Source organism: Bufo bufo, chromosome 4, assembly GCF_905171765.1.
Source record: "Bufo bufo chromosome 4, aBufBuf1.1, whole genome shotgun sequence".
NCBI classification, from domain to species: domain Eukaryota; kingdom Metazoa; phylum Chordata; class Amphibia; order Anura; family Bufonidae; genus Bufo; species Bufo bufo.
Genome location: NC_053392.1, coordinates 129,855,379 through 129,873,145, shown reverse-complemented (window position 1 = coordinate 129,873,145; position 17,767 = coordinate 129,855,379). Strand labels below are relative to the sequence as shown.

At 45.7% G+C, this 17,767-nt stretch overlaps 1 protein-coding gene across 3 annotated transcripts in view; it reads left to right on the top strand.

Moving 5' to 3' along the window:
- Window positions 1-17,767, top strand: part of ARHGEF4 (Rho guanine nucleotide exchange factor 4) — a 258,013-nt gene that overhangs the window by 46,554 nt on the left and 193,692 nt on the right. The window contains exon 1 of one of the 3 annotated variants that reach the window (XM_040427875.1): window positions 2,800-2,903. The exons of the other annotated variants lie outside the window; for them this stretch is intronic. Coding sequence (XP_040283809.1) covers window positions 2,901-2,903 — 3 coding nt within the window. The 5' untranslated portion in view covers window positions 2,800-2,900. Of the gene's footprint in view, window positions 1-2,799; window positions 2,904-17,767 lie in introns of those variants that run through there. 3 annotated transcript variants of the gene reach the window in all.

Genomic DNA, 17,767 nt, shown 5'->3' with positions numbered 1-17,767 from the left:
GGGGGGTGATTTAACCCCTTCATGCCCAGCACCGCACATGTACAGTGCTAGGTGGGTGTATAAAGATGGCGCTCGCTCCTACCCGCTGCAGGTGCCATAGCCGCGGGTGGCCACCTGCTTCTTTTAGCAGACACCCGGGGCTCATGTCCGCAACCGGCAGTAATGCCGATCGCGGACATTTAACCCCCTCAGATGCCATGTTCATTCCTGACCACAGCATCTGAGCGCCCTTAAACCGAAAGTGCGCACTTTCAGTGGTACTCTGGCTCCCCCGTGTGGTGATCAGAGGAGCTGGAGCGTGTATGCAGCAGCCCCTGTCTTTATGAATGACATGAGGCTGCTGAATAGTATTTCCTATGGAGCCCTTGTCTGTAGGGCTCCATAGGAAACGAGTAAAATCATTATAGATTCCAATGCAAGTGATTGATTGATTGTTATAGTTTAAAAAAAAATTAAAAATAAAAAAAACATAAAAATTCTAATCACCCCCTTTTTCATAAAATAAAAATAAAAGAACTAAAAAAAAATTAAAAATACACATCATGGGTGTCGAGATGTGCAAAAACGCCCATAGTATAAAAATATTAAAATATATTCCCCATACGGCAAACAGCAAAACGGAAAAAGCGTCCAAATGGCCGATTCGCCATTTTTGGCTGCTTCATTTTCTATAAAAAATGTAATAAAAGTGATCAAAAAGTCATACACACCCCAGGTCGGTATCAATAAAAAATTCAGATCGCCCCGCAAAAAATGAGCCCCCATACAGCTCCATACACATAATTACAAAAAATTTATAGGGGTCAAAATATGGTGACAAAAAAATAAAACTGATATTTTTCCCACATTTCAAATTTTTTTGAAAGCAAGAAAAACTATACATAAGGTTTTGCTGGATTCGTACTGACCTGTAGAATAAAAGTAACCAGGCAGTTTAATCGTACATCGAATTTCATAAATAAAAAACTTTAACTATTTAATAACTAGCCCACTTAGGCCTCATACAACCGTATGCCCTCCGAGATATTTGGTCCATGAGCGGGCCATAAGTCCTATAGATTACAATGATGCTGCGGACGTCGGGCCGCCCGCACTCATATGATCATTGTAATCTATGATGCTGTGTGCTCCCGTGCGCACGATCAAAGCTGCTCCAGGACATATGGCCCGCTCACGGACCGTATATCTCAGAAGGCATACGGTCGTGTGCAAGAGGCCTTAGAACGCTAGAACCTAGGATCTTTTAATCCCTTGTCCTATTCACCCTAATAGAGATCTATTACGATGAATAGGATTCTGCCTCGTGCATAGTTCAGCAGGCAGATTACCATGGCAGGCCTGGAAGGCTTTAGCAATGACCAGGCTGCCAAGGTAACTAATCGGAGCCCTGCAATTTCATTGAGGGGGCTCTGATCGGAAGGCTGAGGGGACTCCGATCAGAAGGCTGCCTAACTCCATAGATGCCGCAATCAGCGCTGAACCCGGCTTCTGAAGGGATAAATAACGGGGTTCGTGGGATCGCTGTTCCCAGTCATTGCAGCCGGGTGACTGCTCTGTGATACATGTACGTGTCACGTACGGGAGGAGTGTGTGCCGCCTTGAGCTCCACCCTCACCTCTATCTCTGCCTACTTGCATGGTCCGCCCTAGGTGACGGTGTACAACTTGACGGCGGTCCCTAATCTGAGTACGTGCTGGGCCTTAAAGGTAAGAATACAATAAAGGAGAAAACAACAAACAAAGTGACAGGCAGGCACTGAGGGGTTAATCAAATATCAAAAGTCAATAAGAGCCGAGGTCAGGAGCCAGGATGAACAACAATACAAAAGGGAAAAGCAAGACCAAGTCAAACTCACGCCGGGGTCAAAGCCAAGAGGTCACGTCAAATGCAGGAGGTAGCAAGAGCGAGGTCAAAATACGGAGCCGAGGTCAAAACAGAACAAACACTAACAGACGATATGCTGGTGAATGAAATAAGACCAATCACAGGGAACCTGTGGCCAGCAGGCTGCCTGTTTAAATAGCCCTGGCTGATGAGTCACATGACGTGGCCAGCGTCACGTGATTCACAGTACACAGCCCAACACAGCCGAGCACCGATCATAATTATCGGTGCTCAGCTCCTCTGCCGCTCGCCTGCTGCCATGGAGACGAGGACTCAGGCTGCATTCATGACCTTCTCCTTGCGCAGGGCGCCAGCGGCACTGCGAAGGAAGCACACGTCGCCGGCCCCACGTTACAGTACGGCATTATGTGTTAAGGGATTAATGGAGAAATGTTAACACAGAATATTTTGGATAGTTTGGGATACAGAACTAGTAGTCTGGGCTTCATAATAATTGTAAAACTTTTGTTCTGCAATGAATGATTTTCTCCTGTTGCTTCATTACTTTTATCTCCACGTGTACCCCTTTTACTTTCCCATGTCCCTTTCCAGGCAGTGAGTGTACCTATCGATTTGGTCCCTTAGCCATCCATTTCTTTTCATTACATACTTAGTCGTACTTCAGATGAGTAATCTTCCCTCTTTGTTACAACTTGATTGTCTCCTATATTCCGGTCTACTCCCTCTCCACCTTCGTCAGTGTCCTTTGCATTAGTTCACTCCATGTACACATTTCCTCATTAGTAAATGCTAATTGGGTATTTGTGAGGACTTGGCAAACCAGCTCTCTCAAATTATACTGGGGTGTCTCCCAAAACCATCCACCCAGTCATGTTTCACTTACTCCCTCAGTAAAGGTGGAGACCTGATGGTAACTACACAGAAATAAAACAGTTTCATGTCATTAGATTTTGGTTTAGTCATAAGAAATGCCTTACACTTCATAGGACGCAACGTGATTTTATTTGTCAATTAAGGGGAATTTTGTGGACCCTCCTATTTTCCTGCAGAGGAATATGGTAATGTAACTTTTAACATCATTGTGCTCAGATGCCTTGTGAAATTCCTGAATTTTGTGATCACCATGGCATATTTCCCTGTTTTCACTGTAGCCTTGTAGAGCCAAGCTAAAATGCTTGTGTGACTGTCAGCAGAAGACAATAGGGTCTACGGTATATCAATCACTGATTTCTACTGGATGGTTATGGTTATATAAATGTCTGTAATGAATTTTAAACATCCACCTTTATGGTCATTAGATAATTTATGATGGTGCAGCTGCACTTTATTGTAGATATGTCTTCATTTATTGAACTATTTTTTTATCAGTTTTTACTATGATATTATTTATTTCTTACTTATGCTATTATGTATTATAGAAAAGTGAATGTATTTTAATCTAGCAGTGTAACGGGGTTCCGAAGGTGCACTTGGTCCCCCTTTACCCGCAGACCTGTTGTTTAGCTTTAGGAATGAGGATCTGTGTTTGACCTCATTCCCAGGGCAGCTTTACTGCTGGGTGGCTCCCTGCTCCTAAGTCTGCCTTGAGCGCCGAGCTGATCACTCGGTGCTCAACTGGTTGGTCTGTCGGTCATGTGACGCTGGCTACGTCACATGACCCTCACTCCCCACTATAAATACAGGCAGCCTGCTGGCCACAGGTTGCCTGTTAATTTCTAGGTTCCAGGCTATTTGTTGGACTACTGAATACTCACCTGATTCCGTTCCCTGACGATCCTTTGCCTGCTCCTCCTGTACTGCGCCTCCATCCTGGTATTGTGACCTCGGCTCTCACCTGACTACTCTCTTTGGACGCCTCTTGTACTTCTCTACTCTCCTGGTATTTGACCCCGGCTTCTCCTGACCATTCGTTGCTTAACTCTTTGTACTGCGTAGCTCTCTTGGTTCTGACCCGGTCCGTTCATGTTCCGTATTTTGTCTTGTCTGTCTTCCCTGCACGTATCCCAAGTTAGGGACTGTCGTCCAGTTGTCCCCTGTCATCAGGACTCGTGAGGCAAGTAGGCAGGGCCAGGGGTGAGGGTGGAGCGCAGTGGTTACTATCCTTCCCCCTGTGTGTGTGTGGACGTGACCGTTACAAGCAGTAGGGGTATTCCCATCTTAGACAATGGGGGCATATCGCTAGGATATGCCCCGCACCTAGATCAAGAACGGAGCAGGGAGCGCTGTGGCTGGAGGACCCCAGATTTCCCGGGGTCCGTCCACCACCAAGTGCTAATACCCCACCTCTCCCATAGAAGTGAATGGGAGCGTGCCGCGCATGCGCGGCCCATGCTCCCATTCATTTCTATGAGAAAGACGGCATTACCCGAGCCTATTTTCGGCGGCCCCATAGAAATGAATGGAGGGCGGCTGCGCATGCGAGTGCGCCCTCCTTCACTTTTGGGGCTCCATTCCCGATACAGGTGCGGGTCCCAGCGGTGGGACCCGCACCTATAAGACAATGGGGGCATATCCTAGCGATATGCCCACATTGTCTGAGATGAGAAAACCCCTTTAAGCAATATGGTATATGGCACATATGATGTTATGGCGTTCCATATTTGCTATGTTCACATGGGCAAAAAACGTGTCAGAAAGATCTGACTATTTTATTGACTCAATGTGGCTAATAAGTGTGTGGGCACCTTCTGAGGTCTCAGCACTGTTTCCAGTGTGTAAACTGTGGCAAGATTGGGCAAGAAGTTTCTCTTTTCAGTGCACTGAAAAAAGAAGCATCAGTCCTGCATCCCAATTTACTAACATTGCTACGGAATGGCGGGGGCCAATCTGGGGCTATCGGCCCTAGCAAATTCGCTAATATTTACGCCTGTTTTCAGGCATAAAAGGGACTGGAGTAGACTTCAAACTAGGTGCATTAGTAGCCTAAAATGAGCCTAATTTAAGATGAGGCGCACTATTCATCATAAATTATGGGCATCCTCTGTCAGCGCAGGGGCTATCAAAGACCAACATAAAACTCTGGTCTTTGACAAATTACCCCCAGGGTGTTTTTCCAGCTCATTTTGCCACGGTTTTAGTGTCAAAATCAGCATAAAAAACTAAACGAAAACAAAGCTAGAGCTACATAGCAAATTTTGATCACATGGCACTTGCAGATATCATGTTGTGAATGAAGAGATTTTCACTATAGAAAAAATGTAAGAAAACCAGTCAGCAGGAAATTCAATAAACCAGGCACCAAGTCTTGTAGGGTTAGCTCAGCTGAATGGAATGATACCTTTCACTTAGCAATCTGGTTTATTCTGGAGAAAAAGTACTTTTAATCCATAAGCAAATGAGCAGTTAAGTACAACGAAAGCGGATCCACAACTCCTTGATTGACATGGTCAGGTGAGAGGACTATGCAGGAACGGGACCCTTTCATTTAAGAAGGACGCAGGAGGGGTAAGGGTGCACAGAGTGGCTAGGGCCCGCCCTCTGCAGGTGCACTTTATTGGCCATTTGCATATGGATTAAAAGTACTTTATTACACTCAAACACACTATTTGGCCAAAAACAAAAACATTTAAATAATACCTAAAAAGGACTTCTGGAAGCTTTTTCTTTTATTTCCTAAGCCTTGTCAGAGAGAGAGACTGGAGGAGATTTATCAAAACTGGTGTAAAGAAAAACATGCTCAGTTGACCATAGCAACCAATCAGATTCCACCTTTCATTTTTCAGAGTTCCTTTGGAAACTGAAAGATGGAATTTGATTGGTTACTATCGGCAACTAAGTCAGTGTTCCTTTACACCAGTTTGGAAATAAATCCCGCCCCCCCCCCCCCCCCATTGTGTAAAACCAAAACACTATTGTACTTTTATAACCTAGTTGTAGTGTCTATAAATGTGGATAGTGAGGCGAATGGTGATTTGTAGCCACGCATACACATACAACGGTATGATTGGGTCCGAATCCGTTCCGCAATTTTGTGGAATGAGTGCAAACCTATTCATTTCAATGAGGCAGCAAAAGATGCGGACAGCACACAGTGTGCTGTCCGCATCTGTTGTTTTGTTCCGTAGCTCTTCAAAAAAGATAGAACATGTCCTATTCTTCCTACAGGCATTTCTATGGCTACTTTCACACTTGCGTTCAGAGCGGGTCCGTCTGGTATCTGCACAGACGGATCCGCTCCTATAATGCAAACGCTTAGATCCTTTCAGAACGGATCCGTTTGCATTACCATGAACAAAAAACAAAAAGAAAATTTTTTTTTTTTTTTTGTTCATGATAATGCAAACGGATCCGTTTTGACTTTACATTGAAAGTCAATGGGGGACGGATCCGTTTGAAAATTGAGCCATATTGTGTCAACTTCAAACGGATCCGTCCCCATTGACTTACATTGTAAGCAGCGTTCAGGTGTCCGTCTGCTGAGCGGAGCGGAGGACAAACGCTGCCAGACTGATGCATTCTGAGCGGATCCGCCTCCACTCAGAATGCATTAGGACTGGACGGATCCGTTCGGGGCCGCTTGTGAGAGCCTTCAAACGGAGCTCACAAGCGGAGCCCCGAACGCTAGTGTGAAAGTAGCCTATAATGGGCCACCCAGTCCGTTGCACAAATTGCGGAATGCACACAGGCGGCATCCTTGTTTTGTGGATCACAAAACAACGCGCGGTCGCCTGAATGAGCCCTAAGCATGAGAGAAATCGGAATAGGAAAGGCAGTCATAAGATCAACAGTACAAGGAAGACTGCGGCTTCAGGCCCGTAAAATCAGTTACTTGACATTTTCTATATGTATAAATGGCCTTTTTTTTATGGCATTAAACACGTCCGCCATGGGCATAAGAGTTATCAGGATGGAAGGTAGATTGCACAAAATGGCTGGTGTCCATGTCTCCTGATTGTATTCATTTTCCGATGGCATAAAATAAGTGTTTTATGGATTTCTTGGTGAGTGATGGACTGAACTGACAAACTGTGTTCATTCATTGTGGAGCAGGTCAGCTGTCTCCTGGAATAGTGGCAGTATTGCTTTGCCATCTTTGCTTGTTCGCTTCTTTCACACATAATTTTTTTTATTGCTTTTACAATATTAGAACGAAAGAATACGTTTATTGGGGGAAAACTGTACAAGTGAAAGGAGGCTCTAGTACCCTGTTGGGCCCCTCTAGCCTGGATACAAGATGAGATACGGTTGGGCATGGAGGCATACAGGTTCTGTATGGTATGATTCGGCCCATTTGCCCACAGATGTTGCAGCTGGGCCTGTAGATCCTGCACACTTGTAGGTTGCTGAAGCTGACATCCCAGCTGGACCCATAAATGGTTGATTGGTGATAGATTTGGAGACCAGGCAGGCCAAGGAAGCTTTGCAATCTGGCAGAGACATTTCTGGGAAACCCTTGCATTCAAAAGGTCTTTTATTGTTTTTTGTGGTAAACAAGTCTGACTTTTTCCCTCCAAAACATGCTCTTCTTTAAACCTTATGGTAACTGTTGAAAATTGCTAGCTTCTCATTATTAGCTAGAAAGTCCCAAAAGTTTCTCAGTATTCATTAACCCTTTCCACAGTGCTGCGCAAGTACAGTGTAAATGAGCAGGATATATATGACAACATACATATGAGATGTAGTTACACAGTATTAAACAGTATAAGTAAATGCACGTTAACCCTTTAAAGTAAAGTAAAGGAGTTGATAAATTTGCATAGGGGAAATAGGGCCAAATGTCCACAAACATCCAGACTTCAAGGTACCCCTTCTCCAGGGCACTACAATAGCAGTCCAGGTTTCTCGTTCACGACACCACTGCAAAACAAGGTGAGGGTGGCTGGCTGTCAATAACGGGACATGTAATGGGTTCACATTTCCTGCTGCTAAACAATGGAATGGTGAGCAGAGACAGGGTTGTGTAATGAAGAGGGGTGTGTAATAAAAGGTGTCACCTGTGTCTGGATAATGGACAATGAAACTGTGGGAGATGCTCATTCTTGTCGGCAAATCAAATGATCCTCTGTACTGGTCTGTCTTGGCCATCTCGAGCCTGTTTGCCATGTATGCATACCCTCATGTAACCACTGCTTCTAAAACCTCCTAACAGCTACGTAGGTCAGAATGGCCTAGGTGGTGGGCAATTCATCGAAAAAACTTTGATGATTCTCTCAGCCCAATGATGTGCCCCTCTGAAAGTCTGTCAACTGGGAAAAATGTCTCCAAGCGCGTCTTATGGGCTAGTCTGTCAGTCAATGATCTCTCACCAAGAGGTACACTATCCAAAAGTAGCCTCTGAGAGCCTTTTTATAGGACAGCAGGGGAAGCACTTTTGTGACAAGACCCAGTGTCTAATCAGACCATACCTGTAATAATTGACATATCTGAGATATAAATGCATGCCAAGTTTTACATTGTGGTATTTCTATTTGGGTGCATTATTTTTTGTCAGTGAGTGTATTTTCTTGTTATTTAATAAAAATACACACACAAAACATAAAAGATCTGTTCCAGATTCACATATGTAGTTTTAGTGCAGTTTTTAATTTTTCCCCCACTAATATACAGTAGTGGATGATAAAAGAGATAAAAGGAAAAATTAAAGCACTTCTATTTGAACACTTTTTTTTTAATCCACTCATGACTTTGCCTAAAAAGGAATCAAAAACTGCATTGTGTGATTTAAAGGAGATGTGCCATGTTTTAAAGTTATGCTATAGATAGAGAAATACTAACTGATCAGCAGGGGTCTGACCACTGGGCCTCTCACCATCCTCAGAAAGGTGCTGCTCTACTCATGCTATATGGGACTGCTAGAGCTAGCTGAGCACTGTACTTGGCTATCTGTGGCAGAGTGAATGGAGCGTCAGGGTGCATGCTGAATGGGGAAAAAGGGTGAATGGGGAAAAAGAACCCCATTCTTTGTTGGGGGGGCCCCAGCAATCAAACCCCCACTGATCAGTTAGTTACTTTGCATGACCCCTTTAAAGTCTTTCCTTTATATTCTCCTCCCATGAGGATATGTCTACATGTGGTCTTTTTGAGTTTTTTTTCTTTTATGGATTAACCTTTTTTTTTTCTAAATAGCAGCAACGCATTTTCCTGTCATTTTAAAGCAAAAGCAGCCAACGTGTATTTTAATCTTTGCTATGGAAAAATGCACCAATCTATGGGTGCAGATCTGACGTGGGGAATGTAGAAAACTATTCCTTTGGTTGATCTGCTGTATCTGCTTACTACATCCTGTTCACCAGACAGATAAGTAGACATTACTGGCTTTATCCATCTTCAGGAATGTTTGCTGGTGGGAGAACTGTCTATTGCAGGGATCAGCAACCTCCGGAACTCCAGCTGTTCTGAAACTACAACTCCCAGAATCCTTCTTTCACTTCTGTGGGAATTATAAGAACAGCCAAGTAAGTTTGAATGCTGGGAGTTTCACAGCAGCTGGAGTGCCGAAGGTTGATGATACCTGGTCTACAGGTTCAGGATATAGAGGTAAAACTCGAAGAATTAGAATATCGTGCAAAAGTCCATTTATTTCAGTAATGCAAATTAAAAGAAATTGCATTAATGCAGCTTAAAATGATCATTTTGCGAAAAGGTTCAATATTCTAGGCTCAAAGTGTCACACTCTAGCCAGCTAATTAATCCATACCCCCTGAGCAAATGGTACCTCAAAATTGTGACTTTGGGGTTTCATAAGCTGTAAGCCATAATCATCCAAATTATAACAAATAAAAGGCTTGAAATATCTCGCTTTGCATGTAATGAGTCTATCTCATATGTTAGTTTCACCTTTTAAGTTGCATTACTGAAATAAATGAACTTTGCACAATATTCTAATTTTTAGAGTTTCACCTGTATATACTCAATAAACAGGGAGATTTCTCATGTGAACAGAATCTACGCCTCTATGACTATGTGACTACTAATCTTGTGCTGTCCTAAAACCTCTCATTTATCAGACGACACCCAGTGGGCGCTGCAAACTATTTGGCAGCGATGATATATCATTTAATAGAACAAATATTGCTCCCAATAAGGATTTCCGCTGCCCACGTGAATGTAATACAATGTACTATTAACATGACTAGTGTTCATGCTGTGTACATACTGTATATTTATTGCTATATACATTGAGGAGCCTAAGGGAATAGTCCCAAATTGCAGAAATCTCTAACTTAAAAACTGTTCTGTACATTTTTGAATGTGGTTACCTCTGCAGGAGGTACCGCAAGCTCCTGAGGAGCCGGAACCAAGGATGGGCGGTGAAAGAAGGGTGCACCCTTTCTTCCCTCGGGGCACACCCTGATGTTTGGACTCCTGACACATGGTAATTGGGTGCCCTTGGTGTTGTTTTTTTTGGTGTGGTTGTAAGGCAGGAGATGTTAGTGCTATGGCCAAGCAAAAGTTGTTGGAGTCCGGCCAAATGTAGAAAAATAAGCACATACCTCCCAACTTTGTAAACGAACAAAGAGGGACACACTAAGCCACACCTTTAACTCCGCCCAAAACATAACTGTACACCTAATCCCACCCAGTCCCCTTAATGCCCCAGTAATTATTCCCCTTCATGCCACCGCACAGTATTTATGCCCACATTGTGCCTCCTTCACAGAATTATGCCCAGCTGTGCCCCCAGTAATATGCCCAGCTGTGCTCCCAGTAATATGCCCAGCTGTGCCCCCCAGTAATATGCCCACATTGTGCCCCCAGTAAGATACCCACATTGTGCCCCCAGTAATATGCCCACATTGTGCCTCCCAGTAATATGCCACATTGTGCCTCCCAGTAATATGCCCACATTGTGCCCCCCAAGTAATATGCCCACATTGTGCTCCCCAGTAATATGGGCACATTGTGCCCCTCAGTAATATGCCCACATTGTGCCCCCCAGTAATATGCCCACATTGTGCCCCCAGTAATATGCCCACATTGTGCCCTCCATAAATATGCCCACATTGTGCCCCCCCAGTAATATGCCCACATTGTGCCCCTCACAGAATGTAAAAAATAAATAAACACCACATACTTACCTTGTTCCTAGCAGCAGCAGCAGGACATCAGCTGCTCTAGTCTGTGAAGGAGGCGGACCCGAGGCTGACTGCTGGCCCCCCGCACAGACCAGAGGTGTGGAGAGACGGCAGGAATGATGAAGCAGGGAGCTGATGCCGGCGACACCTCTCTGCTTCATTATGGCAATTGTCTCTGCTTCCTATGGACGTAAACGACTCTTTTTACTGAAGGGCAAAATGAGGATTGTAGTACATCCAACAGTCTCTGAACACAATTCCAACAATTCACAGTGCAGGTTTTCACAGATGGTTCTGTATGGGTATAGGCCAGGTTTGAGAATGTGGTACTCCTCTCCTTCTCTACAGAATCAGAGGCTAGCAATAACAATTTAAAAACATGATAGCTCAGCTGTAGTTCGCTACTGCGGAGTACAGGTTTTAAGATAAGACTGGCCAGGTCGTGTCTAAGTGTTGATGGTGTCTTAGCAATTTCCTAATCACAGCAGTAATGTCTATGGCTTTTGATAGAAGAGTACATTACTGACTCCATTTGCTCGACCATTACAGATCATGGAACTTCCAGCTCTGCCCTCTCTCTCTTTTCCTGGAGTACCATATTGCAAAGATGTTCTCTCTTGATGGTTAGTCTGTATAGTGTGAGGCCTAGTACTGAGGAGTGAGGCCAAACACAACCTCTCACTATGAACTACCCTAGACTGAGGTAGTGGTGGAGCTAACCAGTCCACCTTCCATCGTCCTCTAGCGGCTACCTCAGGGTTGTTTAAGCTCGTAGAACCCATACAAAAACCATGCTGGTTAGGTATACATAGCATTAAACAACATAAACAATAAACAATTTGCAAGTAACGCCAGCTCTGGGATACTGCACATGCACATGGATTTCTGAAAATTCACTGTTATACCAGATACAAGGTCTTGTAGGACTAGCTCAACTGTATGTAATGATGCTTTTAACTTAGTTATCCATTCCTTAATTCTGGAGAATATGGGAGCATTTATCATCTCCCTGTGCCAGATAATTGGCGTTAAAAAGTCGCAAACTACATGTTCTAAGTGGCAAAAGGTTTTTACTAGAGATGAGTGAATTTCTCAAAAATTTGATTCCGGTTCGCCGAATTTTCTTAAAAAATTGGGTTCGATCCGAATTTATTTGTGGTGAATCACGTCAAAAAATTGCTATTTCCTGGCTGCAGAGAGCCTTTATAGGGATGTAGAACACTGTGCCTTGCTGTAACATGCATAGGGAGTCTGCTGTGGTAGTGAAATAATACTGTGAGTCAGTATGACATGCAGATAACAGGCGTCGCTCTTAGAATCACTGCACACTTCACTTCTTTGGGCAGTTACGGGACCAAAACTGACCAAATAACTCAAGTGTGAACAGCCTTACAGGTCAATGTTAGTGCCAGGTATAAAGAACCGTGCAGAGGCCCAAGATCCTACTACTGTGTGAAAGAGCGCACTCCTTTTACACCATTTCACTGATTCCACATAGATGTCTACAGAACCTGTTCTATTAAACGCATATACAAGTAGAGTTCCCCCGACAGAGTGGAGTGGGTGTCAGTAGTAAGTTTGTCACTGATTATTTTGCCCTTCCTCTGATCCGTCAGAACAATAACTCCCAAAAAACGGATCCTGTTTGTGGAGCATCCACATTCACTAGGTCAGCATTTGGTCGGTAATCCATCAGTATTGCTAAAGCCCCAAAAAAACAGGAGTGGATCCAAAACAGAGATGACACATGAATGGAATATTTGCATGTCTTCTGTGTTTTGTACCCACTCCTGCTTTTGGCTACCAAATCATAATCCAATTCTGATGCAAAATAGGGACCATGTCATGCAGGCCTTACAGCTGTTACATAGACAGGATCCATTGTGCGTCTAATTTTTCCTTCCTTCTGACAGATCAGAAGAAGGGTCAAATAAATTATGTCAGCTAGGCCGAAAGGCAAAATAGTGGCCTAGTCATGAAGTGGGGAGGGTGGGAATAGCATGAGAAGTCCACAGAGTGTCCCTATGACATAGTGGTGAGGTGGAAGCAGCATGAGCAGACCACAGAGTGGCCAAATGACAGAGTCTGGAGGTGGCAGCAGCATCAGGAGGAGGCCACAGAGTGGCACAATGACAGTGTGGACGTCGCAGCAGCATCAGGAGGCCACAGAGTGGCAAAATGACAGTGTAGAGGTGGCAGTAGCAGCATCAGGAGGCCACAGAGTGGAACAATGACAGAGTGTGGAGGTGGCGGTAGCAGCATCAGGAGGAGGCCACAGAGTGGCACAATGACAGTGTAGAGGTGGCAGCAGCAGCATCAGGAGGCCACAGAGTGGCACAATGACAGAGTGTGGAGGTGGCGGCAGCATCAGGAGGAGGCCACAGGGTGGCACAATGACAGTGTGGAGGTGGCAGCAGCAGCATCAGGAGACCCGAGTGGTGAGGTGGCAGCAGTAGCATCAGGAGGCCACAGAGTGGCACAATGACAGAGAGTGAAGGTGGCAGCAGCAGCATCAGGAGGAGGCTCCAGAGTGGCACAATGACAGAGTGTGGAGGTAGCGACAACAGCAGCATCAGAAGGAGGGCACAGATGACAGTGACACAATGACAGTGTGGAGGTGGCAGCAGCAGCATCAGGAGGAGGCCACAGGGTGGCACAATGACAGTGTGGAGGTGGCAGCAGCATCAGGAGACCTAAGTGGTGAGGTGGCAGCAGAATCAGGAGACCACAGAGTGACCCGGTGACAGAGTGGGGATGTGGGTGGCAATACCAGTACTGGCTGAAGATGGTGGGTGAAAGAAGGAGCACTTGGCATCAGATGTGTGGCATCAGGTGGGTGGCAGCATCAGAATAGTAGCTGAGGCAGGTAGCAAGAAGAAACCGGTCTCTTTTGTCAAAGTGTTGGTGTGGCACCATGGATGATCTAGTCTGATGCATCAGGCATTGGTGGGTGGAAATCCTGACTGATCCACGCCTGATTCATCTTGACAAAGGTCAGTCTCTCCACATTTTGGGTGGACAGGCAAGTTCTTCTTGGGGTAACTATGGCCCCCGCCACACTAAACAACCGCTCTGATTCCACACTACTGGCCGGGCAGGACAGCTTTGCCAGGGCAAACTCTGCCAGTCGTGGCCACAAATTCAGTTTGGCTGCCCAGTAGTCCACAGGATCTTCAATGTTGGGTGGCAGGGTGCTGTCCAAGTATGCCACCACCTGCTGGTTCAGGTCCTGCTCCAGGTCTCTAGCTGCTGCTGCTGCTGCTGCTGGTGAGTAGTTTCGTCTCTAGGCGGGTGAAGAAAGCTGCTCATCAGCGACTCTTGACCTTAAGTTGCTGCTGATGGAGCTGGAACTGCTTCTACCCCCCCCCCCACTCTGCCACAGCAGCCATGGCAGAGAAACGTGAGCGCAGAGGGGCCCCCCGGTCAGACCTGCGAGTGGATGGACGATAGGCAGCGGCCAACTGACTACATAGGATGTCTCCATAGTAGTTCAGTTTGTCCTCTCTCTCAGCGGGTGTAAAAAAGGCCCCCATTTTGGACCGGTCCAACAAGGTGGAGAGCCAGAAGTCATCCCTCTGCTAAATGCTGACAATTCGGCTGTCACTATGCAAGCAAGTGATCATGCATTGGGCCATTTGTGCAAGTGATTCGGAGGGACTCCCTGCCTCCATCTCCACTGCATACTGCCACGGTGTGTCTGGGCCCTCTGCCTCGTTTTCCTCATCGCCATGTAGCTCCTCTGGCTGCTCCTGCTCCTCCTCTCCTGTCACCTATGTATAAAAACCACCTATTTCGCTACACATTGCTTGTGCTCCAATGTCCTCCTCCTCCTGTTCAGCCCCCACAGGGCTCATGTGGCTGTGAGATCTAGGCGCCAAGTCTCCAGTTCCCTGACCAGCCAGATTTACCAACATGGGTTCCAAGACATAAAGCAGTGGAATAACGTTGTTCATCCCGTAGTCCTGGTGACTAACGTGGCCTCTTCAAAGGGCCTGAGCAAACGGCAGGTGTCACGCATAAGCTGCCACTGGCTGACATCGAAGTTACACAGGGGAGTACTCCTGTCCGCTTGGATCATCAAGAAATCGTTTATGGCCTTTCTCTGTTCGTATCGTAGTTGGTCCAACATATGGAGGGTGGAATTCAAACAAGTGGAAACGTCGCATATCAGCCTATGTTGGGGGATGCCGTTCTGCCGCTGCAGCTCAAGGAGGGTGTGCTTTGCGGTGTACGAGTGGCTGAAGTGCATGCAAAGTTTACTGGCCATTTTTAGGATTTCTTGCAGATTGGTGGAAGACTTCCAGAACCGCTTGACAACCAGATTGAGCACGTGTGCCATGCAGGGCGCATGGCTCAGCCATGCGGCAGGCTGGACCACATCGAGCCATGGTTCTCCCAGGCCACTTTATGGTGAGGCTGCATACAGTATGTTGACTCAGGGTGGTGGTGCCAACATTGGCACCCTGGCCACGCTTCACCTTCTGCCCACAGATACTACAAATGGCCATGTTCACCTCCTCCGGTGGCTTAACAAAAAACTGCCACATTCTGCACTGACTGACTGCTACCGCCGCTGCTTCCGTGAACCCCTGCACCACTACTTTCCGGGCAGGTAGGCTCCTGCGATGCTGGTGGTCTACCCCGGGCACGTCTGCCTCACGGGCAAGCTGCCACCCTCTTCTCCCGATGATGATGAAGCCCCTAATTCACCCAGCTCCCAAGCTACATCATCATCATCAAGTACTGTCTGCACGTCACTGATGTCCCCCTCAACGGTTTCTGGGTCAGGAGCCTGACTGCTCGCAACACCAGCTCCCACTCCATTCTCCTCATCACTATTTGCCCGCCTACCGGAGGAAGAGGGAGATGTCTTCTCCACATCTCGGCTGGGCAGTAGCTGCTGACTGTCCTCTAGTAGCTCGTCCTCGCTGTATAGTGGAGCTGAGCCCACAGCATATAATACTTCTCTGGCTGAGGGAACATAAAAGTGCACTGCTGAACGGCAAATAATATATATTTTTTGCCACTAATACATGCCAAAAAGGGCTTTAGAACATGTAACTGCACCGCTGAACGGCAAATAGGCCCTTATTTTTTTCCACTTATACACACCACAAAAGTGCTTTAGAACATATAACTGCACCGCTGAACGGCAAATATAGATATTTTTGCCACTAATACACGCCAAAAAGGGCTGTAATTTTCTCACGTCACCACACAACGGCAAATACTTTTTTTGTGCCACTAATACACTCCACAAAAGGCTTTAGAACATAAAAGTGCACCGCTGAATGGCAAATAATATATATTTTTTGCCACTAATACATGCCAAAAAGGGCTTTAGAACATGTAACTGCACCGCTGAACAGCAAATAGGCCCTTATTTTTTTCCACTTATACTTACCACAAAACCCTTTAGAACATATAACTGCACCGTTAAACAGCAAATAATATATATTTTTTTGCCACTAATACGTGACAAAAAGGGCTGTAATTTTCTCACTTTACCACACAACGGCAAATACTTTTTTTTTGTGCCACTAATACACGCCAGAAAGGGCTTTAGAACATATAACTGCACCCCTGAACGGCAAATAGGCCCTTACTTTTTTCCACTTATACACGGTACAAAAGGCTTTAGAACATATAACTGCACCGCTAAACAGCAAATAATATATATTTTTTTGCCACTAATACACGCCAAAAAGGGCTTTAGAACATATAACTGCACCGCTGAATGGCAAATAATATATATTTTTTTGCCATTAATATACGCCAGAAAGGAGCTGTAATTTTCTCACTTCACCACACAACGGTTAATAAGCCCTTTTTTCCCACTAATACAAGCCAAAAAATGCTTTAGAACATATAACTGCACCGCACAAGGGCATATAAGACGTAGAAATATCTCCTTGTAATAAACCCTGTTAATGGCTGTATCAAACAGCACTTGCACCCCAATAACAAGAACAGTTTGCTGGAATTACAGAGCTGTATAATGGCAATTTGGATCCGCAGTCAGTGCAGCAAGGTGTAATAGGATTGTTCCTATTACCCAGGCTCTAAACTCCCCTACTGAACCCTGTTCTGCTTCAGTACTGTGGAATGATTCCTCCCTATCCTTTTCCTGAACTTCTATATAGCGGTCACTAAAGGGCCTTGGGCTGGAGTGCTGCCTTTTTACGGTGGCACGTCAGCCCAAGCTAGCACTATAAAAAAAAGCGCAGGAGCTCCCTTCCAGCATCTACCACAGGTAGCTGAGGGCTAGGGGCAGTGATCAAAGACCCTGACAAGCGATCACCGAAAATGCGGGCAACAGTAAACTTTCTCCCTCCTCTCATGTAAGAGAGGAGGGAGAAAGTCTCCGGTGCCAGGATCGGGTCCCCCAGTTTCTGCCTAAGGGAAAGCTGGGTCCCAATCCTCCCTCCAGTACCTTAACAAAGATGGCGGTGGTGGCCCGGCGCATGCACAGACTATATGCCGGCCGCTGCCGCCCTTACAGTGGTTCTCTCTCCTCAGGAGAGGAGAGAGTAATGAATTATGCCCCGATCGGGTCCCCCAGCACCCGATCGGGGCAATATGGCCCCCAAATGTTTTAATAAAGGGCAGGAGCCCCCCTCCCCATATAATTAAAAAAATATAATAAAATGGTGCAGACATGCCTTCAGCACAGTAACCATCAGGGACCATTACTATTGGTCCCTGATCATGTGGTCTCCATGATAAACCTATCATGGAGATCACATCCATTATATTTACTAACACTAGGCTGTGCTTCTCTCTCCCCTCAGTGCAGTTGTTCTGTGAGGAGAGAGAGAGAGATCAGACTTCTGTCCTGGCTGTGCGATTTACTGTGGGAAAAAATAAATAAAAATTTTATAAACTGTCCGTCCGTAACTGGCGGGTAG